General features: G+C 40.4%; 1 protein-coding gene across 1 annotated transcript; it reads left to right on the top strand.

Moving 5' to 3' along the window:
• Positions 1 to 9,344: 9,344 nt before the first annotated feature.
• Positions 9,345 to 15,908, top strand: LOC113891833 (prolactin-inducible protein homolog). Its single transcript, XM_027540312.1, has 4 exons — positions 9,345 to 9,529; positions 11,739 to 11,841; positions 15,307 to 15,424; positions 15,726 to 15,908. The coding sequence occupies exons 1-4, from the start codon at positions 9,435 to 9,437 to the stop codon at positions 15,848 to 15,850; spliced, it is 441 nt and encodes a 146-aa protein (XP_027396113.1). The 5' UTR covers positions 9,345 to 9,434; the 3' UTR covers positions 15,851 to 15,908.
• The last annotated feature ends 1,498 nt before the right edge of the window (positions 15,909 to 17,406 follow it).

Here is a 17,406-nt window from a genome sequence, read left to right as displayed (position 1 = left end):
ATATATTAATGAATTAAGAAGTGGACAGAGTTTTGAGAGAAGATCTACACATGAATCAGTAAGAAGAGGCATTAGATACAGTTTTCAAGACCACATTTATGTATCTAGTGAGATATATCTATTGAGATTACCTTAGCACAGATGTCAGGCTTTTTAGATATTTAAGTTTCTAGACTTAAATATCGGAGAAGGCAATGGCACCCCACTCCAGTACTCTTGCCTGGAAAATCCCATGGATGGAGGAGCCTGGAAGGCTGCGGTCCATGGGGTCGCTGAGGGTCGGACACGACAGAGCGACTTCACTTTCATTTTTCACTTTCATGCATTGGAGAAGGAAATAGAAACCCACTCCAGTATTTTTGCCTGGAGAATCCCAGGGACAGAGGAGCCTGGTGGGCTGCCATCTATAGGGTTGCACAGAGTTGGACACAACTGAAATGACTTAGCAGCAGCAGACTTAAATATTGTTTAATTTTTTTATTGCTGACCTAAGAAATTCTCACAAATGCAGTGACTTTAAATAACACAATATACTATCTTATAGTTAGACTGAACACATCTCACTGCACTAAAATCAAGGCATCAGGAGGATGGTGTTCCTGTTAGAGGACCTAGAGAAAAATCGTTCCCTAACTCATTTTAATTGTCAGAATTTACACAGTTGACTACATCTCAGAACAACATCTAACCACAAAGACAAAAATTAGAACTTGAAGCAAAGCATTGAACTTCTCTACATAGCACTGAACTGGACCATAAAGAAAGCTGAGTGCCGAAGAATTGATGCCTTTGAACTGTGATGTTGGAAAAGACTCTTGAGAGTCCCTTTGGCTGAAAGGAGATCAAACCAGTCCATCCTAAAGGAAATCAGCCCTGAATATTCATTGGAAAGACTGATGCTGAAGCTGAAACTTCAATACTTTGGCTACCTGATGTAAAGAACTGACTCATTGGAAAAGACCTTGATGCTGGGAAAGACTGAAGGCAGGAGGAAAAGGGGATGACAGAGGATGAGATGGTTGGATGGCATCACTGACTCAATGGACATGAGTCTGAGCAAGCTCCAGGAGATGGTGAAGGACAGGGAAGCCTGGTGTGCTGCAGTCCATGGGGATGCAAAGAGTTGGACACAACTGAGCAACTGAATTGAACTGAACTAATCTCCCTTCACCCTCCCTCACCACAGCCAAAACTAGTTCTCAGCTTTTAAGGACTCATGTACATAAATGGGGCCCACAGAGGTAATCCAGAATAATCTCCCCACCCCAAGTTTGAATATCTTAATTGCATCTGAAAAGTCCCTTTTTCCACATATAGTAACAGTCACAGTTTCCTTGGATTAGGGTCTGGATATCTTTTTAAATAACTTTTTAAAAAACTTTTAAAAAGTCTTTGTTGAATTTGTTACAGCATTGCTTCTGTGGTTTATGTTCTGATTTTTTGGCCGGGAGGCATATGGAATCTTAGTTCCCCAGCTAAGGATCAAAGCAGGACCCACTGCATTGGGATGAAAAATCATAACCACGGGACAACCAGGAAGACACTGGATGTGCTCTAGGAGCCATTATTCTGCCTCTCAGAGACAGGTAGTGAAGAGTGCCACAGAAGTGAAGTTAGAACCATATAACTTAAAAAAAAAAAAAAAAAGAACCATATGACTTGTCCCAAAGAATCTCTATACTTTTTTATCACTGTAGCTTCTATTCCCGTGCAAATCAACTGTTTCGTCATACGTGATAGGATTATTAGCACTTTTACATGAACTATCGTTGACCTCTCTTTGCCCTTGACCTCTGCCATTGTATACATAACTCTATTTTTGCTTTAATTATTAGAAACTTTGCCCTTGTTTTAGAAATCTAGATTGAGAAATGCATGTCTCTGAGTTTCCCCCACAGTGTGCTTCCCTGGCATAGGAGACCTGCTGATTTACATGAGTTTGCTTTGTGTAGCTTACTTTGCCACTAACAGATTCATAATATGTAAATGACTTCAAAAGCTTTGGCACATTCACTTTTATTTTGTTCCAAATTGGAGGCTATGTCTGTCTTTTAAAAACAAAGACAAAGGAGGAAATTGACTGTTCTTCCAGTTGACCAAAATAAACAATGAAATTTACATTCCGAATCATGGATGCCAGCTCAATAGGTTTTCATACTTTGAGAAAAAAATCAGGGCCCTTAAAATGTTCCTAAACATAATATATACTGAATAAACGTTTTGGTTTAATTATATGAATTAAGATGTACAGATGGATACCCAGTGGATAACTGAATTTTTAAAAAAATGATAGTTCTGCTTCCAAATTGTAATAGCTGGTTTTGGCCTATGTTTTCATTTTGCTTCCTAAACCTTCTAGCCAGAAATTCTCCACTTCAGGAGAAAGTTTATTGAGTAGATGCAATAGGAATAATTTATGAAGGAAATTTTATTTTTGAGAGTCATTCTTATAGCAAAATGCATTTACCCATTTTGGAATAACAACATGTAATAGCATTTGGAGGTGGGGAGGCCTGTAGAGAACAAGTAACTGAGTAGTCTGGGAAGAACAAAAGCCAATGTTAAAATGTAAAAAAAAAAAAAGAAAGAAAATAAGTAAAATCTTAAATATGAGAAAGAATCTTTTTCTAAATCCAAGAGATAAAACTAGTAGGAATCCAGAAAGGAATATTGGAGGAATTAATGACAATAAATAGGATAAAAATCAGTTCATAAGATGGTTATGATGACTTAATTTCAGGGTTAATGGTCAAAGAAGAGAAAAATAGGTTCATGGGAATCATCTGGAAGTATTTGTAAGGAATTAATTACTGTGACCATCAGACATTGTGAGGTGAAGGATTTAAGGTATAAATGACTTCTACTGTTCAAGTTATATTCTTTTGTACTTCGAATCTATGTCAAAATAAAGTGACTCCTCAAAATAGAAGCCAGTAAAAATTCTAGAAATGAAAATGACAATAAATAAAATAAAAAAATCCAATGAACAGTTTCAATAGCAACTTAGACATAGGTAAGGGGAGATTTGTGAAACTGAAATAAATTGGAAAAAATTACAGTGAATTAGAGAAAAGAAAGATGGATAACACACAAAAAAAAGACAATAAAAGGCAAATGGGAAATGATGAAGAAGAAAAGGATAAGTGGCTCAGAAGGAGAGTGACAATGAATAGGAAAGAAGTAATATTTGAATATATAATGGCTTAGAATGTTCCAAAACTGACAAAAGACATCAAATCTCAAATACAGAAAACTAGAACTTTAGCCAGGATAAATGCAAAGAAAATCACATTTAGTTCATTATAGGGTGGGCCTACTGAGAACCAGAGATAAAGAGAACATTTAAAGTGAAGTCAAAGGGAAAAAAAGGCATTTAAACTTCAAATGCCTAACAATAAGAATAATAGCTGACTTTAAAACAGAAACAGTGAAAGCCAGGAAAATGTGGTACAATATCTTAAAAATTCTAAAAGATAAACTGCCAATCCAGAATTTTATTTTAGTAAAACCATAAGCGAAGTATATTTAAATATAAAGAGTTTTTAAGGAAAACTTGTATTCAAATTATTTACTTCAACTGATACAATGTTTTAACTCATTGGTTTTCAGATTTTTCTTTTTTTTTGTCTGATATATTTAAATGATATATAAGTGCTTAAAACTTTAAAATCTTACAAAGTTTCTTAAAGTACATTGTAAAGAAAAAAGGTAATAACCTTATTTGAACCAACAAAAATAGTTATATGTATATATATATATATAAACTTGAAAAAAATATTAACTGTAAAAAATACAATTTTGATTTAAATCAAATATTTCTGTTGACAAATAGGTTGTTAAAACTAACTTCAAAAGAAAAAATCTAGTTGAAAGAGGAAAAATATAAATATATATATATGTATATATATACATATATATCACATAAGCCTATCAAGAGGTACTTGACTTCACTCTTCATGCTTCTGCTGCTGCTAAGTCACTTCAGTCATGTCCAACTCTGTGCGACCCCATAGATGGCAGCCCACCAGGCTCCGCCATCCCTAGGATTCTCCAGGCAAGAACACTGGAGTGGGTTGCCATTTCCTTCTCCTACGCATGAAAGTGAAAAGTGAAAGTGAAGTCACTCAGTCGTGTCTGACTCTTAACGACCTCATGGACTGCAGCCCACCAGGTTCCTCCATCCATGGGATTTTCCAGGCAAGACTGCTGGAGTGGGGTGCCATTTGAGAACAATGAAAATTTAAACTACAATGGGATAATATTTTCGCCTGTCTAATTGATAAAATATAAAAACATTGATAACACTCTTGGTTGGTGAGACTGTGGAAGAAAAGACATTTTTTAACATTTCTGACTGATATGCAAACGTAGTACACCGCTATGTAGAAAAATTCTGCAATACCCACCAAGTTTACAAATGTACTTCTCTTTGATACAGCAGATATATTTTTTGGAATTTACCCTACAGAAAAACTTAAAGAATTCAAAATGATCAATGAAAAATGTTATTGATTACAACATTATTTGTAAGAGTAAAAATTTGGAAAGTAACATATTGTCTATCAGTAAAAAGATAATAGAATAAATTGTGGTTTGTATACACAACTAAATACACAGCTGTACTTAGAATGAAGGACATCTTATATACAATAGCAAAAGGTCTCCATATCATAGTGTTAAATAGAAACAGTAAGGCAAAGCAGTGTGTGATAAATTTTGTGTCAGAACATTAGGAACACAGTACTACTGTATAAGAATTCAGTAGCTTAAAGAAACACTAGAAGGATACACAAAACTAATAAAAGTGTTTCTCTAAAAAGTAAGAGTGATAAGTGAGTTGAAGCTTTAAATGTCAAGGTCTGTCCTTTATTTAATTTTGATTGTTTTTTCCCTGAGAATCTATTATTGAGTTGAAAAGTAACATTTTAATAAATAATAAATTATTGGAAGGGAAAGGAATAGGAAACAAAGAAATTTAATGACTAGAGAAAATAGGGGTCTTGATGGCCTGTATAACCATGATGGTGTGATCACTCACCTAGAGCCAGACATCCTGGAGTGTGACGTCAAGTGGACCTTAGGAGTCATTAATACTAACAAAGCTAGTGGAGATGATGGGATTCCAGCTGAGCTATTTCAAATCCTAAAAGATGATGCTGTGAAACTGCTGCACTCAAAATGCCAGCAAATCTGGAAAATTCAGCAGTGGTCACAGGACTGGAAAAGGTTACCTTTTATTCCAATCCCAAAGAAAGGAAATGCCAAAGAATGTTCAAACTATTGTACAATTGTGCTCATTTCACATGCTAGGAAGCCTATACTCACAATCCTTCAAACTAGGCTTCCACAGTATGTGAACTTCCAGATGTACAGCTTGATTTCATTGACTACGCTAAAGCCTTTGACTGTGTGGATCACAACAAACTGTGGAAAATTCTTAAAGAGATGGGAATACCAGACCACCCTACCTGTCTTTGAGAAATCTATATGCAGGTCAAGAAGCAACAATTATAATCAGACATGAAACAATGGACTGCTTCAAAATTGGGAAAGGAGTATGTCTAGGTTGTATATTGTCACTCTGCTATTTTAATTTATATGTTGAGTACATCATGTGAAATGCTGGGCTGAATGAATCACAACCTGGAGTCAAGATTTCAGAAGTATAAACAACCTCAGATATGTAGAAGAAATCACTTTAATGGCAGAAGGCAAAGAGGAACTAAAGAGACTCTTGATGAGGGTGAAAGAGGAGAGTGAAAAGGCTAGCTTAAAACTCAGTATTCAAAAAACTAAGATCATGGCATCTGGTCCCATTCAGTTCAGTTCAGTTCAGTTCAGTTGCTCAGTTGTGTCCGACTCTTTGCAACCCCATGAATCGCAGCACACCAGGCTTCCCCGTCCATCACCACCTCCCGGAGTTCACTCAAACTCACGTCCATCAAGTCAGTGATACTATCCAGCCATCTCATCCTCTGTTGTCCCCTCTCCTCCTGCCCCCAATCCCTCCCAGCATCAGAGTCTTTTCCAATGAGTCAACTGTTCGCATGAGGTGGCCAAAGTACTGGAGTTTCAGCTTTAGCATCATTCCTTCCAAAGAACACCCAGGACTGATCTCCTTTAGAATGGACTGGTTGGATCTCCTTGCAGTCCAAGGGACTCTCAAGAGTCTTTTCCAACACCACAGTTCAAAAGCATCAATTCTTCGGCACTTCATGGCAAATAGACAGGAAAATTGGAAACAGTGACAGATTTTATTTGCTTAGGCTCCAAAATCACTGCAAATGATGACTGCTGCCATGAAATTAAAAGATGCTTACTCCTTGGAATAAAAGCTATGACAAACAGCATATTAAAACACAGACATCACTTTGCCAAAAAAGCTTCTTGTAATCAAAGCTATCATTTTTCCAGTAGTCATGTAAGGATATGAGAGATGGACCATAAAAAAGACTGAGCACCAAAAAAAATTGATGCTTTCGAATGTGGTGCTGGAGAAGACTCTTGAGAGTCCCTTGGACAGCAGGGAGATCAAACCAGTCAATCCAAAGGATATCAACCCTGAATATTTATTGGACAGACCAATGCTAAAGCTGAAGATCCAATACTTTGGTCACCTGATGTGAAGAGCTGACTCACTGGAAAAGACTCTGATTCTGGGAAAGATTGAGGGCAGGAGGAAAAGGGGGCAACCGAGGATGAGATGGGCTTCCCCTATGGCTCAGCATGTAAAAAAATTGGCCTGCAATTGCTGGGAGCAGGAGCTCCGCTCATGGCAAAAGTCATGAGGAAGGAGGCTCAGCATACGCAAAGGCGGGATCAAGCCTCAGGAGTCCCCCTGGAAATTCTCGAGCATCTACCCCCAAAACCAGAGTCTGCCTACTTTCTGCTTTGTGCTCTCACCTACACCTCTGACTTTACGGGGGGCTGCCTCCCACTACCTCTCTCTTAAAAAAGAGTTAACTTACAGCTCCAGTTAATAAAGTTCCTGGGTGTGATAGTGTTTCAACCTACAAACTCCCTTGGAAGTCCTCTAGCCTGCCTGAATAAGTTTTTCCGGCCACATGTGATTGCTCAGAGCCTCCCAACTGTGAGAGGCATGAGATGTTCTGAACTGTCTAAATACAGATTCCTTTGAGCAGTTAAAAGATTGATTAGAAATTGTATTGGTGAAGGGTTTTTCACTTGTTGGGCCAATGTTTGCTGCTAAGTCTCCATATCCCTTACCTGCTGTGTCCCTGGCAGTGTATTGATTAATATGATTGGTATAAGTAGTAGCTTTAATGTTTGTAACCTTGGACCCTTGAGTTAATTCTTTTTCTTGTTGTAGCCCACCACACCTTTGCCCTACATGAATGCAACTTTATCTAATGCTTTTGGAGGGTGGTGCCTGACTAGTCACCTTTAGAGAAAAATAAGTTTTCTGAAGAAAAGGTCTTAAAATGTTAACAGGCCTCCGGGCCAGAAGATGATGCAAATCACCTAAACTTTTGCATATGATAAGTTTGCAGGAAGAAAGCCTGGCTTGCTGCATGACTCTACCCCTTCCCCCATTATCCTCTATGCATAACTTAAGGTATAAAAACTACTTTAGAAAATAAAGTGCGGGCCTTGTTCACCGAAACTTGGTCTCCCCATGTCGTTCTTTCTCTCACCTTCTGGCTGAATTATTCAGCCTCTTCTCTACTTAATTTTCTCACTCAGCTATCCTTATTTAACCACTCTTTATATCCTTAATTAACGTTTAATTAAGCAATTGTTTCCTGATCCTCGCCGACTGCGTCCCCACTTCTAATTCCCTGGATCCACTGGGGCTGGACCCCGGCATGCAATGCAGGAGACACAGAAGATGCAGGTTCAATCCCTGGGTTGGGAAGATCCTCTGGAGAAGGAAATGGATGAGATGGTTGGATGGCATCACTGACTCAATGGTCATGAGGATGGACAAACTCTGGGAAATAGTGAAGGACAGGGAAGCCTGGAATGCTACAGTCCATAGGGTCAAAGAGTCAGACACATCAGAGACTGAACCACAAGAGAGAAAACAGAGATGAAAGGCATAGTGACCCAGGCAGCAGAAGACCTGCTGTAAAGCACCTGGAGTTAGAGAGAGGCCCCTCCTGATTCATAGACAATACTGCATAAAATACAAATGAGGAATGAAAGCAACCTTTCCTGGTCTTGCTCTAGCCTTAAGGCATCTCAAGGTCAGGCTTAGCTTCAGCACTCTAGTTCTCTGAGATACCCTTTAGGAGTAAGAGTGAAGCACTCTCAGCTGCCCCAACTAATTCACTCTTGGACTTTACCTCCCCATCTGACGCAAGGACCCTCAGCTCTTCCACGGTTCTCACATTTGGATAGCAGGTGGGAAATTCCATGAGTTCCCTAGTCACCCTAATTCTCTGTTTCCTCAGATACCATTTTCTCTTATAGATAATTAGAGATGATCATAAAAGTCCTTCCAAATGGGCTTTTTAAAAATCTATCCTTGCAACGTAATTTCCTGCAATTAGAAGCAGACAGAGCAGTAACTGAAGCTAGAGAAGCATAGAACTGAGATGACAGGACCTTTTCTGAGACACTTCAGGAAAGCAGCATCCACAAAGGTAATGTGAATTCAAGGCTCCTAACAAACCAATTCAATCACAGAAAGGCATTTTATCCAGCTTCCTGCTTGTTGGCAGTATCATTAGAAATACACATGTACACCCATGGCTGATTCATGTCAATGCATGGCAAAAACCACTATAATATTGTAAAGTAATTAGCCTCCAATTAAAATAAATAAATAAAATAAATAAATAAATTTTTTTAAAAAGAAATGCACACCATATATATCTGGTCTCCCCTCATCTCATCTGAGTTTTTCCATTCCCATGGATTAAATTCTCTTTAAACACACTTTCTACCCAGAGATGATTCATTGAACCAAAAATGCAAATCAGAGAAGGTAGGAGTAGGGACATTAGTTTCATGGCATCTATTCTACATCTAAAATCTATAGCAAATTTTAGGGTTGAGGCATTGAGAGGAAGACAAGACATGTGTCACATACAGGACAAAGGGAAAGGACATCTCATGGATCTTTACACGTAGAACAAGGATTAAGAAGTAGGACTTAGAAAAGGAAAGAATCCTGTTTAAAACAGTTAAGGCAGGATCTATCTTAATGAGCCAGGAACACTTCAATGTTGAAAAACAAATGGAAATGGTCCAATTCATTCCTTCCTCTCTTTCCTTAATTAAGTTCCAGCCAAACATTGACCTTTCTCACACACGATAGGGAAAAGTTAGCAATGAGGGAAATCCCTCAGGTGTGATGATTTTGGCCAAGTGAACCTGTCCTCATAGCTCCAGGGTCATTGTGCTAGAGTTATAAAGAACCATCCTGCTCCTTGGGAACACAGGCTTCTTGGGCACCAAATTCCTCCAGCATGCATGCTCTTCAGCTTCTCTTCAAGACCAGTGCTGCTGCCCTGCTCCTGGGTCTCTGCCTGACACTGCGGACTGGCACAGCTCAAGGACAAATGTAAGTCATCTGTTTTTCCTCCCTACAGAGAATCTTCCATGGACGACCCTTTTGCCAACCCAGAAACCCACATTATGCACCTAAATATTATTTTCCTTCTCCAAAGGACCATCCTAGGAATTTTCACTATTTGTGTCTCATGTCTCACTTTCTCCCTGTTCAGAACCTGCTGGAGAGGTTACTGAATCCATAACCTACAGCTACTTTGTGTTTTAACTCAGTTTCCCATCCTTTTTATCAGTCTCTCCTTTTGCCACAAAAGAGAAACATAGGCAGGAATCTGAGCTTGGTCTATAGTTGTGGGTTAAACTTTGAATAAGATGTTTGAGCCATACAAGAAGGGCCATGTCCCTGGTCACTACCCAATAAAAAGTGTTGTTCTGATCCACCAACCGAGATAATCCTTGTCATTTCATTGGCAACAGTCTCATCTTCTTTATATGGTCCTCCTCATACACTGGAGTTCAGAGTCTGCAAGGTCTGAGCATGGTTCTCTAATCATGGAACAGTAGAAGCATGCCCTGGGATCCTGCCTCCCCCTGGACCTGTTCCTGTATGCAGAGCCATGATGTAACAACACTGGCCTCCAGCTATATCATTGGTGGATGGAGAGGCATTGAAAGGGGTCTATGTATTTGCAAATAGGGAGGCACTGAGTTTCAGAAAGAAGTCAGGAATGCCCAAGGAAACACTGACATGAAACAGAATATAGAGAAAGGAGCATATAACAGACAGGAATGGAGCCTTGGAAATTTTGGTAAAAGGATTCCTGACAAGTTTGGGGATTTCTCTAAGGGGAAGAGAGGCAAAGAGGGCAGAGGCTGTGTTTGGGGTGTGTGTGTGGGGGGGTGCATGCCAAGTTGCTTCAGTTGTGTCCAACTCCCATGGGGTCACACCCCATGGACTGAAAGTGAAAGTCACTCAGTCATGTGTCCGACTTTTTGTGACCCCATGGACTATGCAGTCCACGGAACTCTCCAGGCCAGAATACTGAAATGGGCAGCCTTTCCCTTCTCCAGGGGATCTTCCCAACCCAGGGATCAAACCCAGGTCTCCCGCATTGCAGGCGGATTCTTTACCAGCTGAGCCACCAGGGAAGTCCAAGAATACTGGAGTGTGTAGCCTATCCCTTCTCCAGAGGATCTTCTAGACCCAGGAATTGAACCAGGGTCTCCAACATTGCAGGTGGATTCCTTATCCCACAGATTATAGACCATCAGTCTCCTCTGTCCACGGGATTCTCCAGGAAAGAATACTGGGGTGGATTTCCATGCCCTCCTCCAGGTTATCTTCCCAACCCAGGGATCAAACCCATGTTTCTTATGTCTCCTGCATTGGCTGGTGAGTTCTTCAGCACTACACTATCTGGGAAGCTCGTGCAGGGTATGCTGGGGGTCAATTCTTTTAGGTTAACTAAGTAGTACTTCCAGGTTCCCCTCAATTTAGGCCTAAGGAACAGTGGGTTGATGAACAAAGCTGAGCTAAATGAATCCTATTAAAACTTAATTCATTGATACAATAAATATTTCAGATTCTTAGAGCTTCATATCCTTCCACTAGTGGAGGAGAAGGAGTTTCCCTGGATGATGGGATGGTTACACAAGAAAAATGGAAGGAAGTGCATCAGAAGCTAAAATAAACCATGCAATCAAATCACTTCTACCTCAGATAGAACCGCTGAGATTCAGTCAGGAGTTTGTAATGAAGGGAAATCAGCTCTTTCAGCCCATATCTCTGCCCTCATTAGCTGACCAAAAAACCCAAAATGTAAATATCCTATGTTCACTTGTAGGTATCCAAATAGGTGGGCTTCCCAGGTGGTACTAGTGTGGGTTCAATCCCTGGGTTGGGAAGATCCCCTGGAGAAGAGAATGGTGACCCACTCCAGTATTCTTGCTTGGAGAATCCCTTGGACAGAGGAGACTGGTGGGCTATAGTCCATGGGGTTGCAAAGAGTCAGACATGACTGAAGCAACTTAGCACCCACTCACATCCAAATAGGTGTGTCTTGGCTGGACACAGAGAGACTGTAGGTGGGGGTCATGCAAAGTAGATCCTTAGGAGTGATGGTATTGATGCTTCTGTATCTTCCCTACTCCTTTCATCCCCCAGCTCTCTCTGCCTCCCCTGTTTCCATATTACCTCCCAGGCTACCTCAATCCTGGACTTTGATCTGACTTTGGATTTCTGCCTCTTTTGCCATATCTAGACAGAATGTAATTTCAGCGAATCTGACAACTTCTCAAATTGACAACTCAACGGGCTACGTGATAACACTTGAAGTTTCAAATCTCATATCTCAATGCATAGTGGTAAGTGAAGAATTGGAGGTTATGGTACATGGGGAGGAAAAAGAAATTCCCTTCTAAACAACTGCAGTCATCACGACTGATATGAAGTGAAACATTATCTTATAAAGAAGTCACCTACAAATGCTTTTGCCTTGAACTTCAGAGAAACCCCATTTGGAATGTGTGTATTACTATGTCCATTTTAAAGATGAAGAAGTGATGGTATGGATATGATAGTCAAATTCATAAATTCAGAAAATACATGGGTAGGTGCCTGGAGGCAGGGTTAGGGGGTGGGGAGGTTGAATTCGGAGCTAGTGTTTTATAGGATTGCTGTTCAGTTGCTAAGTCATGTCCAACCCTTTGTAAGACCATGAACTGCAGCATACCAGGCTTCCCTGTTGTTCACTATCTCCTAGAATTTTCTCAAACTCATGTCCATTCAGTCAGTGATGCCATCCAAACATCTCCTCCTCTATCGTCCCCTTCTCCTCCTGCCCTCAATCTTTCCTAGCATCAAGGTCTTTTCCAGTGAGTCAGCTCTTCAAATCAGGTGGCCAAAGTCTAGGAGCTTCAGCATCAGTACTTCTAACGAATATTCACTGTTGATTTCCTTTAGGATGGACTGGTTGGATCTCCTTGCAATCCAAGGGACTCTCAAGAGTCTCTCCAACACCACAGTTCAAAAGCATCAATTCTTTGGCACTCAGTTTTCTTTATGGTTCAACTCTCATATCCATATGTGACTAGAGGAAAAGCCATAGCTTTGTCTATAAGAACCTTTGTTGGCAAAGTGATGTGTCTGCTTTTTAATATGCTTTCTATGTTTGTCATAACTTTTCTTCCAAGGAGCAAGTATCTTTTAATTTTGTGGCTGCAGTCACATTAGCAGTGATTTTGAATCTTAAGAAAATATAATGTCACTGTTTCTACTTTTGCCATTAAGTGATGGGACCAGATACCATGATCTCAGTTTTTTGAATGTTGAGTTTTGAGCCAGTTTTTTCATTCTCTTTCAACTTCATCAAGAGACTCTTTAGTTCCTCTTTCAATTCTGTCATCAAAGTGGTATCATCTGCATAACTGAGATTGTTGATATTTCTCCTGGCAATCTTGATTCCAGCTTGTGAGTCATCCAACCTGGCCTTTTCCATGATATACTCTGCACATAAGTTAAATAAGCAGGGTGACAATATACAGCCTTGATATACTCCTTTCCAAGTTTTGAACCAGTACGTTGTTCCATGTCCAGTTCTAACTGTTGTTTCTTGTCCTGCAAACAGGTTTATCAGGACCCAGGTAAGGTGGTCTGGTATTAGGGATAGAGGATCAGTTTCAATTCAGTTCAGTTCAGTCACTCAGTTGTGTCCAACTCTTTGCAACCCCATGGACTGCAGCACACCAGGCTTCCCTGTTCATCACCAATTCCCAGAGCTTGCTCAAACTCATGTCCATCCAGTCAGTGATGCCATCCAACCATCTCATCCTCTGCCACCCCCTTCTCCTCCTACCTTCAGTCTTTCCCAGCATCAGGGCCTTTTCGAATGAGTCAGTTCATCGCATCAGGTGGCCAAAGTATTGGAACTTCAGCTTCAGCATCAGTCCTTCCAATGAATATTCAGGACTGATCTCCTTTAGGATTGACTGGTTTGATCTCCTTGCTGTCCAAGGGACTCTCAAGAGTCTTCTCCAACACCCCAGTTCAAAAGCATCAATTCTTTGACACTCAGCTTTCTTGATGGTCCAACTCTCACATCCATACATGACTCCTGGAATAGTCATGAGCATCATTTAGGAAGGTGAAAAATTGAAAGACGAATGATGGTGACAGTTGCACAACAATGTGAATGTACTCAGTGCCACTGAACTGTACAGTGAAGTATGGCCAAAATAGTATGTTTATATTATGTGAATTTTACCATAATAAAAAAACTTTTGAAAAATCAATTGATGGTATAGAGAATAAACTAGTGGAGGACCAAAAGCATGTCAGGATACTTCACCAGAGGAAGGGAAGAGAAAAGAGAGAAAAGCAATAAGAGTGAGGACAAAAAACGAAGATGGATAAGACTGGGTGTCAGTGAGGAAGGAGCTTCTTGGAACTGAGCCATCCACGTCCCCACCCCCATCCTGTGAAGTGATGAGCTTGAGGGAGACTATGCTCAGGAGGCCACGGCAGATGAGAGGGAAGCTGCAACCGTGAGGTAATCATGGGCTCCCTCACAGATGGGAGACTGTCAGACCAGAACCGGCTTTCCCAGTCCCTACCTCCAATACCTTTCCCCACTGGCTTCCATGACTCTTCATGTCAGATCCTAGACCTCTTGCTTCTCTGTATTTGATAGCAATCCCCAACTCCTTCAAGGCCTCCTTAGGGTTTTTAGGAAACATATGCCAACAGACGGGAAAGTTGCATAGTGACCAAAAACCCTATGAATTACATAGAGTATCTGATATTTATTCAAATATAAATGATGCTAGAAATGCTGTTGAGCATGCCTTTTCCAGAGTTCATCTCTGAAGCTTTTTTTCAGGAAGCTTTTGGTACTTTCTCTTCTCAGGTATGACCTCAGCAGATTTCTTCTCCCATCTGAGAATCTCAGTCATTCCTTAGAGTTTGTATCTGAGTAAAGGTTTGCTAATCCTATTTGAGGAGGAAATCAGGCACCAAGTACTAGTTGGCCAAGTGCTTTCAGACTCTAAGTAGGTATTATTTGTACAACACATACAGTGCTTTACCTCATAAAGCTCTTTACCATGCACAAAGCACAGAAAGCTATGGACTCGTAACTTAGATATGTAAGTATCAACACCTCCATCTCACAAAAGTAAAACGAGAAGCTCAGAGGGATAAAGGCCACACCACAAAGCTGGAAGGCAGGACACTTGGGACAATAAACCCTGTTGTATTTGTTTGGTGAGCTTTCCCCCCACCACATCAGAGCAGACAAAATAATGTTTCCAATGTCCACAACCATCTTGGTTCACCAGACAAAAGACAAGTTCACTGAAATCATTTCCTGCCTACTCCATTTTGGGAACTTCAGTGCAGAACTAAACACAGTCCAACCATGGTGAGCCCCTTACTCGTCCATTCCTCAAAACAAAGAACATTTCACACATCAGTTGATGAGTTAAATGCTAGCCAGACCCTCAAGGCGGGTTGGCTCCCACACCAGGGGACAGAAACAAGTGTGGTATCTGAGGATACCTTCAAACCCAACTTTAAAACTTTGACATTCACCACATCCAAGACATCTTTTTAACAATTCAGGTTAAAGGTCAACAGAGCCAATAAAGAGAATTACCAAAAGTTCATTAAAGTCAAGTCTGGCCCTGAATGTATTAACTGGTGATGTCTGGGGGAAACCCCTGGTTCCCCCTTCAGTGTAGGCCTCAAAAATGTTTACTTTGCTTAATGGTCACTTCAGGGCTGCCTCAGTCAGGTCTACTCTCGTAAACCCTTTCTCATCTTCTTCTCTTCAGGTTAAAACCACATTGGACGTCTCTGATACGGTCTTTTTTCTTTATGGTAACTTTCATTTTACTAGCTGTCTGTGTGGTGTTAGTACAAGAAGATTCTTCTGGGAGATAGACGCACCTGGTAAGTGAAGAAATTTCCTGCTGAGCATTCATGTCAGAGAAGGGGAAATGTGAGGAGAGGGCAAATTGTCAAGGTGGAACTGAGACATGGCAGAAAGCAAAAGGAACAAGGTATTGGAGTAAGAAGGAAACACAAGACATAGAGGCAGTGTGGGCGATGATTCGATGTGGCAGACGGGCGACACTCCTAACAGCTGCAAGCCTGACAAACGGGGCTGAGCGTCAGACACAGCAAAAGGCAGGATAGGGTGGCTTGCATGTGGAGTCCAGTTGCCTGACACAGCTTTGCTTCTTCTCTCCAGAAAATGGGATCATAACAGGGAAGGCTCAAGTTGTGTCAGAGGAGAATATATGCCCTCCTGGTGTGACTATCTCCACCCCTGTTTATGAAATTGTTATCACACGTGATGTCATTATAACACTCTGATCTGGAAAGTCTTCCATTTCTGAGTTTGTGGGCATCTGTGTAGACTGGAAAATAAACTTCCTACTGACTTCTCACTGTCCTATCTGTGTTCTTTCCCCCAAAACTCAGTACTGTGTCTGCTCAGACATCCCCAGTCCTAAGGAACCAGTATTTTTAAGAAAACTTCTCAGATATGATACATGAGTATCCACTCCCTAGCCAATGATGAGAAAAAGAAGATAGGAACTATTCTTACCATTTAACTCAGGAGAGGAAATGTCCAGAGAGAGAGAATTGTCCCTAGTGATACAAATTAAGGACAGAACTGACCAACGGTTCTAAGTTTCCCTTCTATTTCAGTCCAGGTGCATCCAGCTGTCTCTCCCAGTTATCTGAAAGTTCAATGAATCTGAAGCCCTAAATTATTACATCTTGCTCCTCTTCAGCTGGTAGCAAGGAAAAGACTCACGAGTTCACATGAGCTGGGTTCCTACGCGATGTACCATCTCTGTGCCCAAGTTCTTTCATCACTTGGCAAAACTCAGAAATCAAGGAGCTACCTACTATAAGTGGGAATTGAAGGGTTATGGGGAACCATTCAGAGCTCCAAGTGGGAGTGTGTAACAGGTGCAGCCATCTGGAGAACTACTAGTACTTAAGTTATTTATGTACATACCTTCTGACCCAGCACTTCCATAACAAGAAGTGACAGTAAGAAAGACCATTATTGATTTATGGGCTTCTAGGCCAATCTATTTTTGCTATCATAGAAAAAGAACCACTGAAGAGCCATTGTTTCAGACTATATGCCGCATCTTGAAGGACATCACCATATCCCCTAAAGAGTGTGACTCCCGAGTAATTTCCTTGCTGCTTATGTATGAGCTTTGTGTAGCATACCATAGGGTCAAGAGTTTCCTGATAATGAAAGTAATGAAAAATCAATATATATCTTGATCATGTGCCTGTAGTGGAAACTCTTTCATTTAAAAGAAGAAAGATTCCATTGATCTAAGGAGATGTTAGATGGGTCTAGTAATCAGATACTCTGTGAACCCTGAGAAAGTCATGCTGGCTAAGACACAGCAGGCAGGGAAGATCCATACCTAGAACATGAATCAATGTCAGTAGAGACAAAATACTGCCCTGTCAGGAATCAAAAGGATCCTGTGTAATCATTATCCTCTCGAATGGTCTCCTTGAGAAATGGTACATTATTGAGGTCACAGAACTAGTCTTTGTTATTGAAAGGCCAGCGGCTGCAACATCTAAGTTATTTATGGGAAGAAGTGCATTTTGGGGGGTATTTTAGCATATAATTTATTTATTGATGTATAGTTGATTTACAATATCATGTAAGGTTCAGGTGTATAGCACAACAATTCAGTTTTATATATATATATATAAATATATATATATATATATAATTTTTTTTTTCAGATTCTTTTACCTCATAGGTTATCACCTAATATTGAGTACAGTTCCCTGTGTGATTTTAGCATATACTTTAACATCTCGGGGCATAAGTCAAGTCAACTGCAGTGATAGAAGTGTCTATTTCGTATCAGCCACCACCA

The sequence above is a fragment of the Bos indicus x Bos taurus genome, chromosome 4 (assembly GCF_003369695.1).
Source record: "Bos indicus x Bos taurus breed Angus x Brahman F1 hybrid chromosome 4, Bos_hybrid_MaternalHap_v2.0, whole genome shotgun sequence".
Lineage (NCBI taxonomy): Eukaryota > Metazoa > Chordata > Mammalia > Artiodactyla > Bovidae > Bos > Bos indicus x Bos taurus.
Note: the sequence above shows the minus strand (reverse complement) of the source record. Positions and strands in the feature narration are given on the sequence as shown.

Excerpts from the sequence above, each read along its gene's own strand:
- LOC113891833 (XM_027540312.1), top strand. The coding sequence starts at position 9,435 with ATGCATGCTCTTCAGCTTCTCTTCAAGACCAGTGCTGCTGCCCTGCTC. Across the intron at positions 9,530-11,738 it reads GGCACAGCTCAAGGACAAAT|ACAGAATGTAATTTCAGCGA; the intron begins GTAAGTCATCTG and ends TGCCATATCTAG. Across the intron at positions 15,425-15,725 it reads CTGGGAGATAGACGCACCTG|AAAATGGGATCATAACAGGG; the intron begins GTAAGTGAAGAA and ends TCTTCTCTCCAG.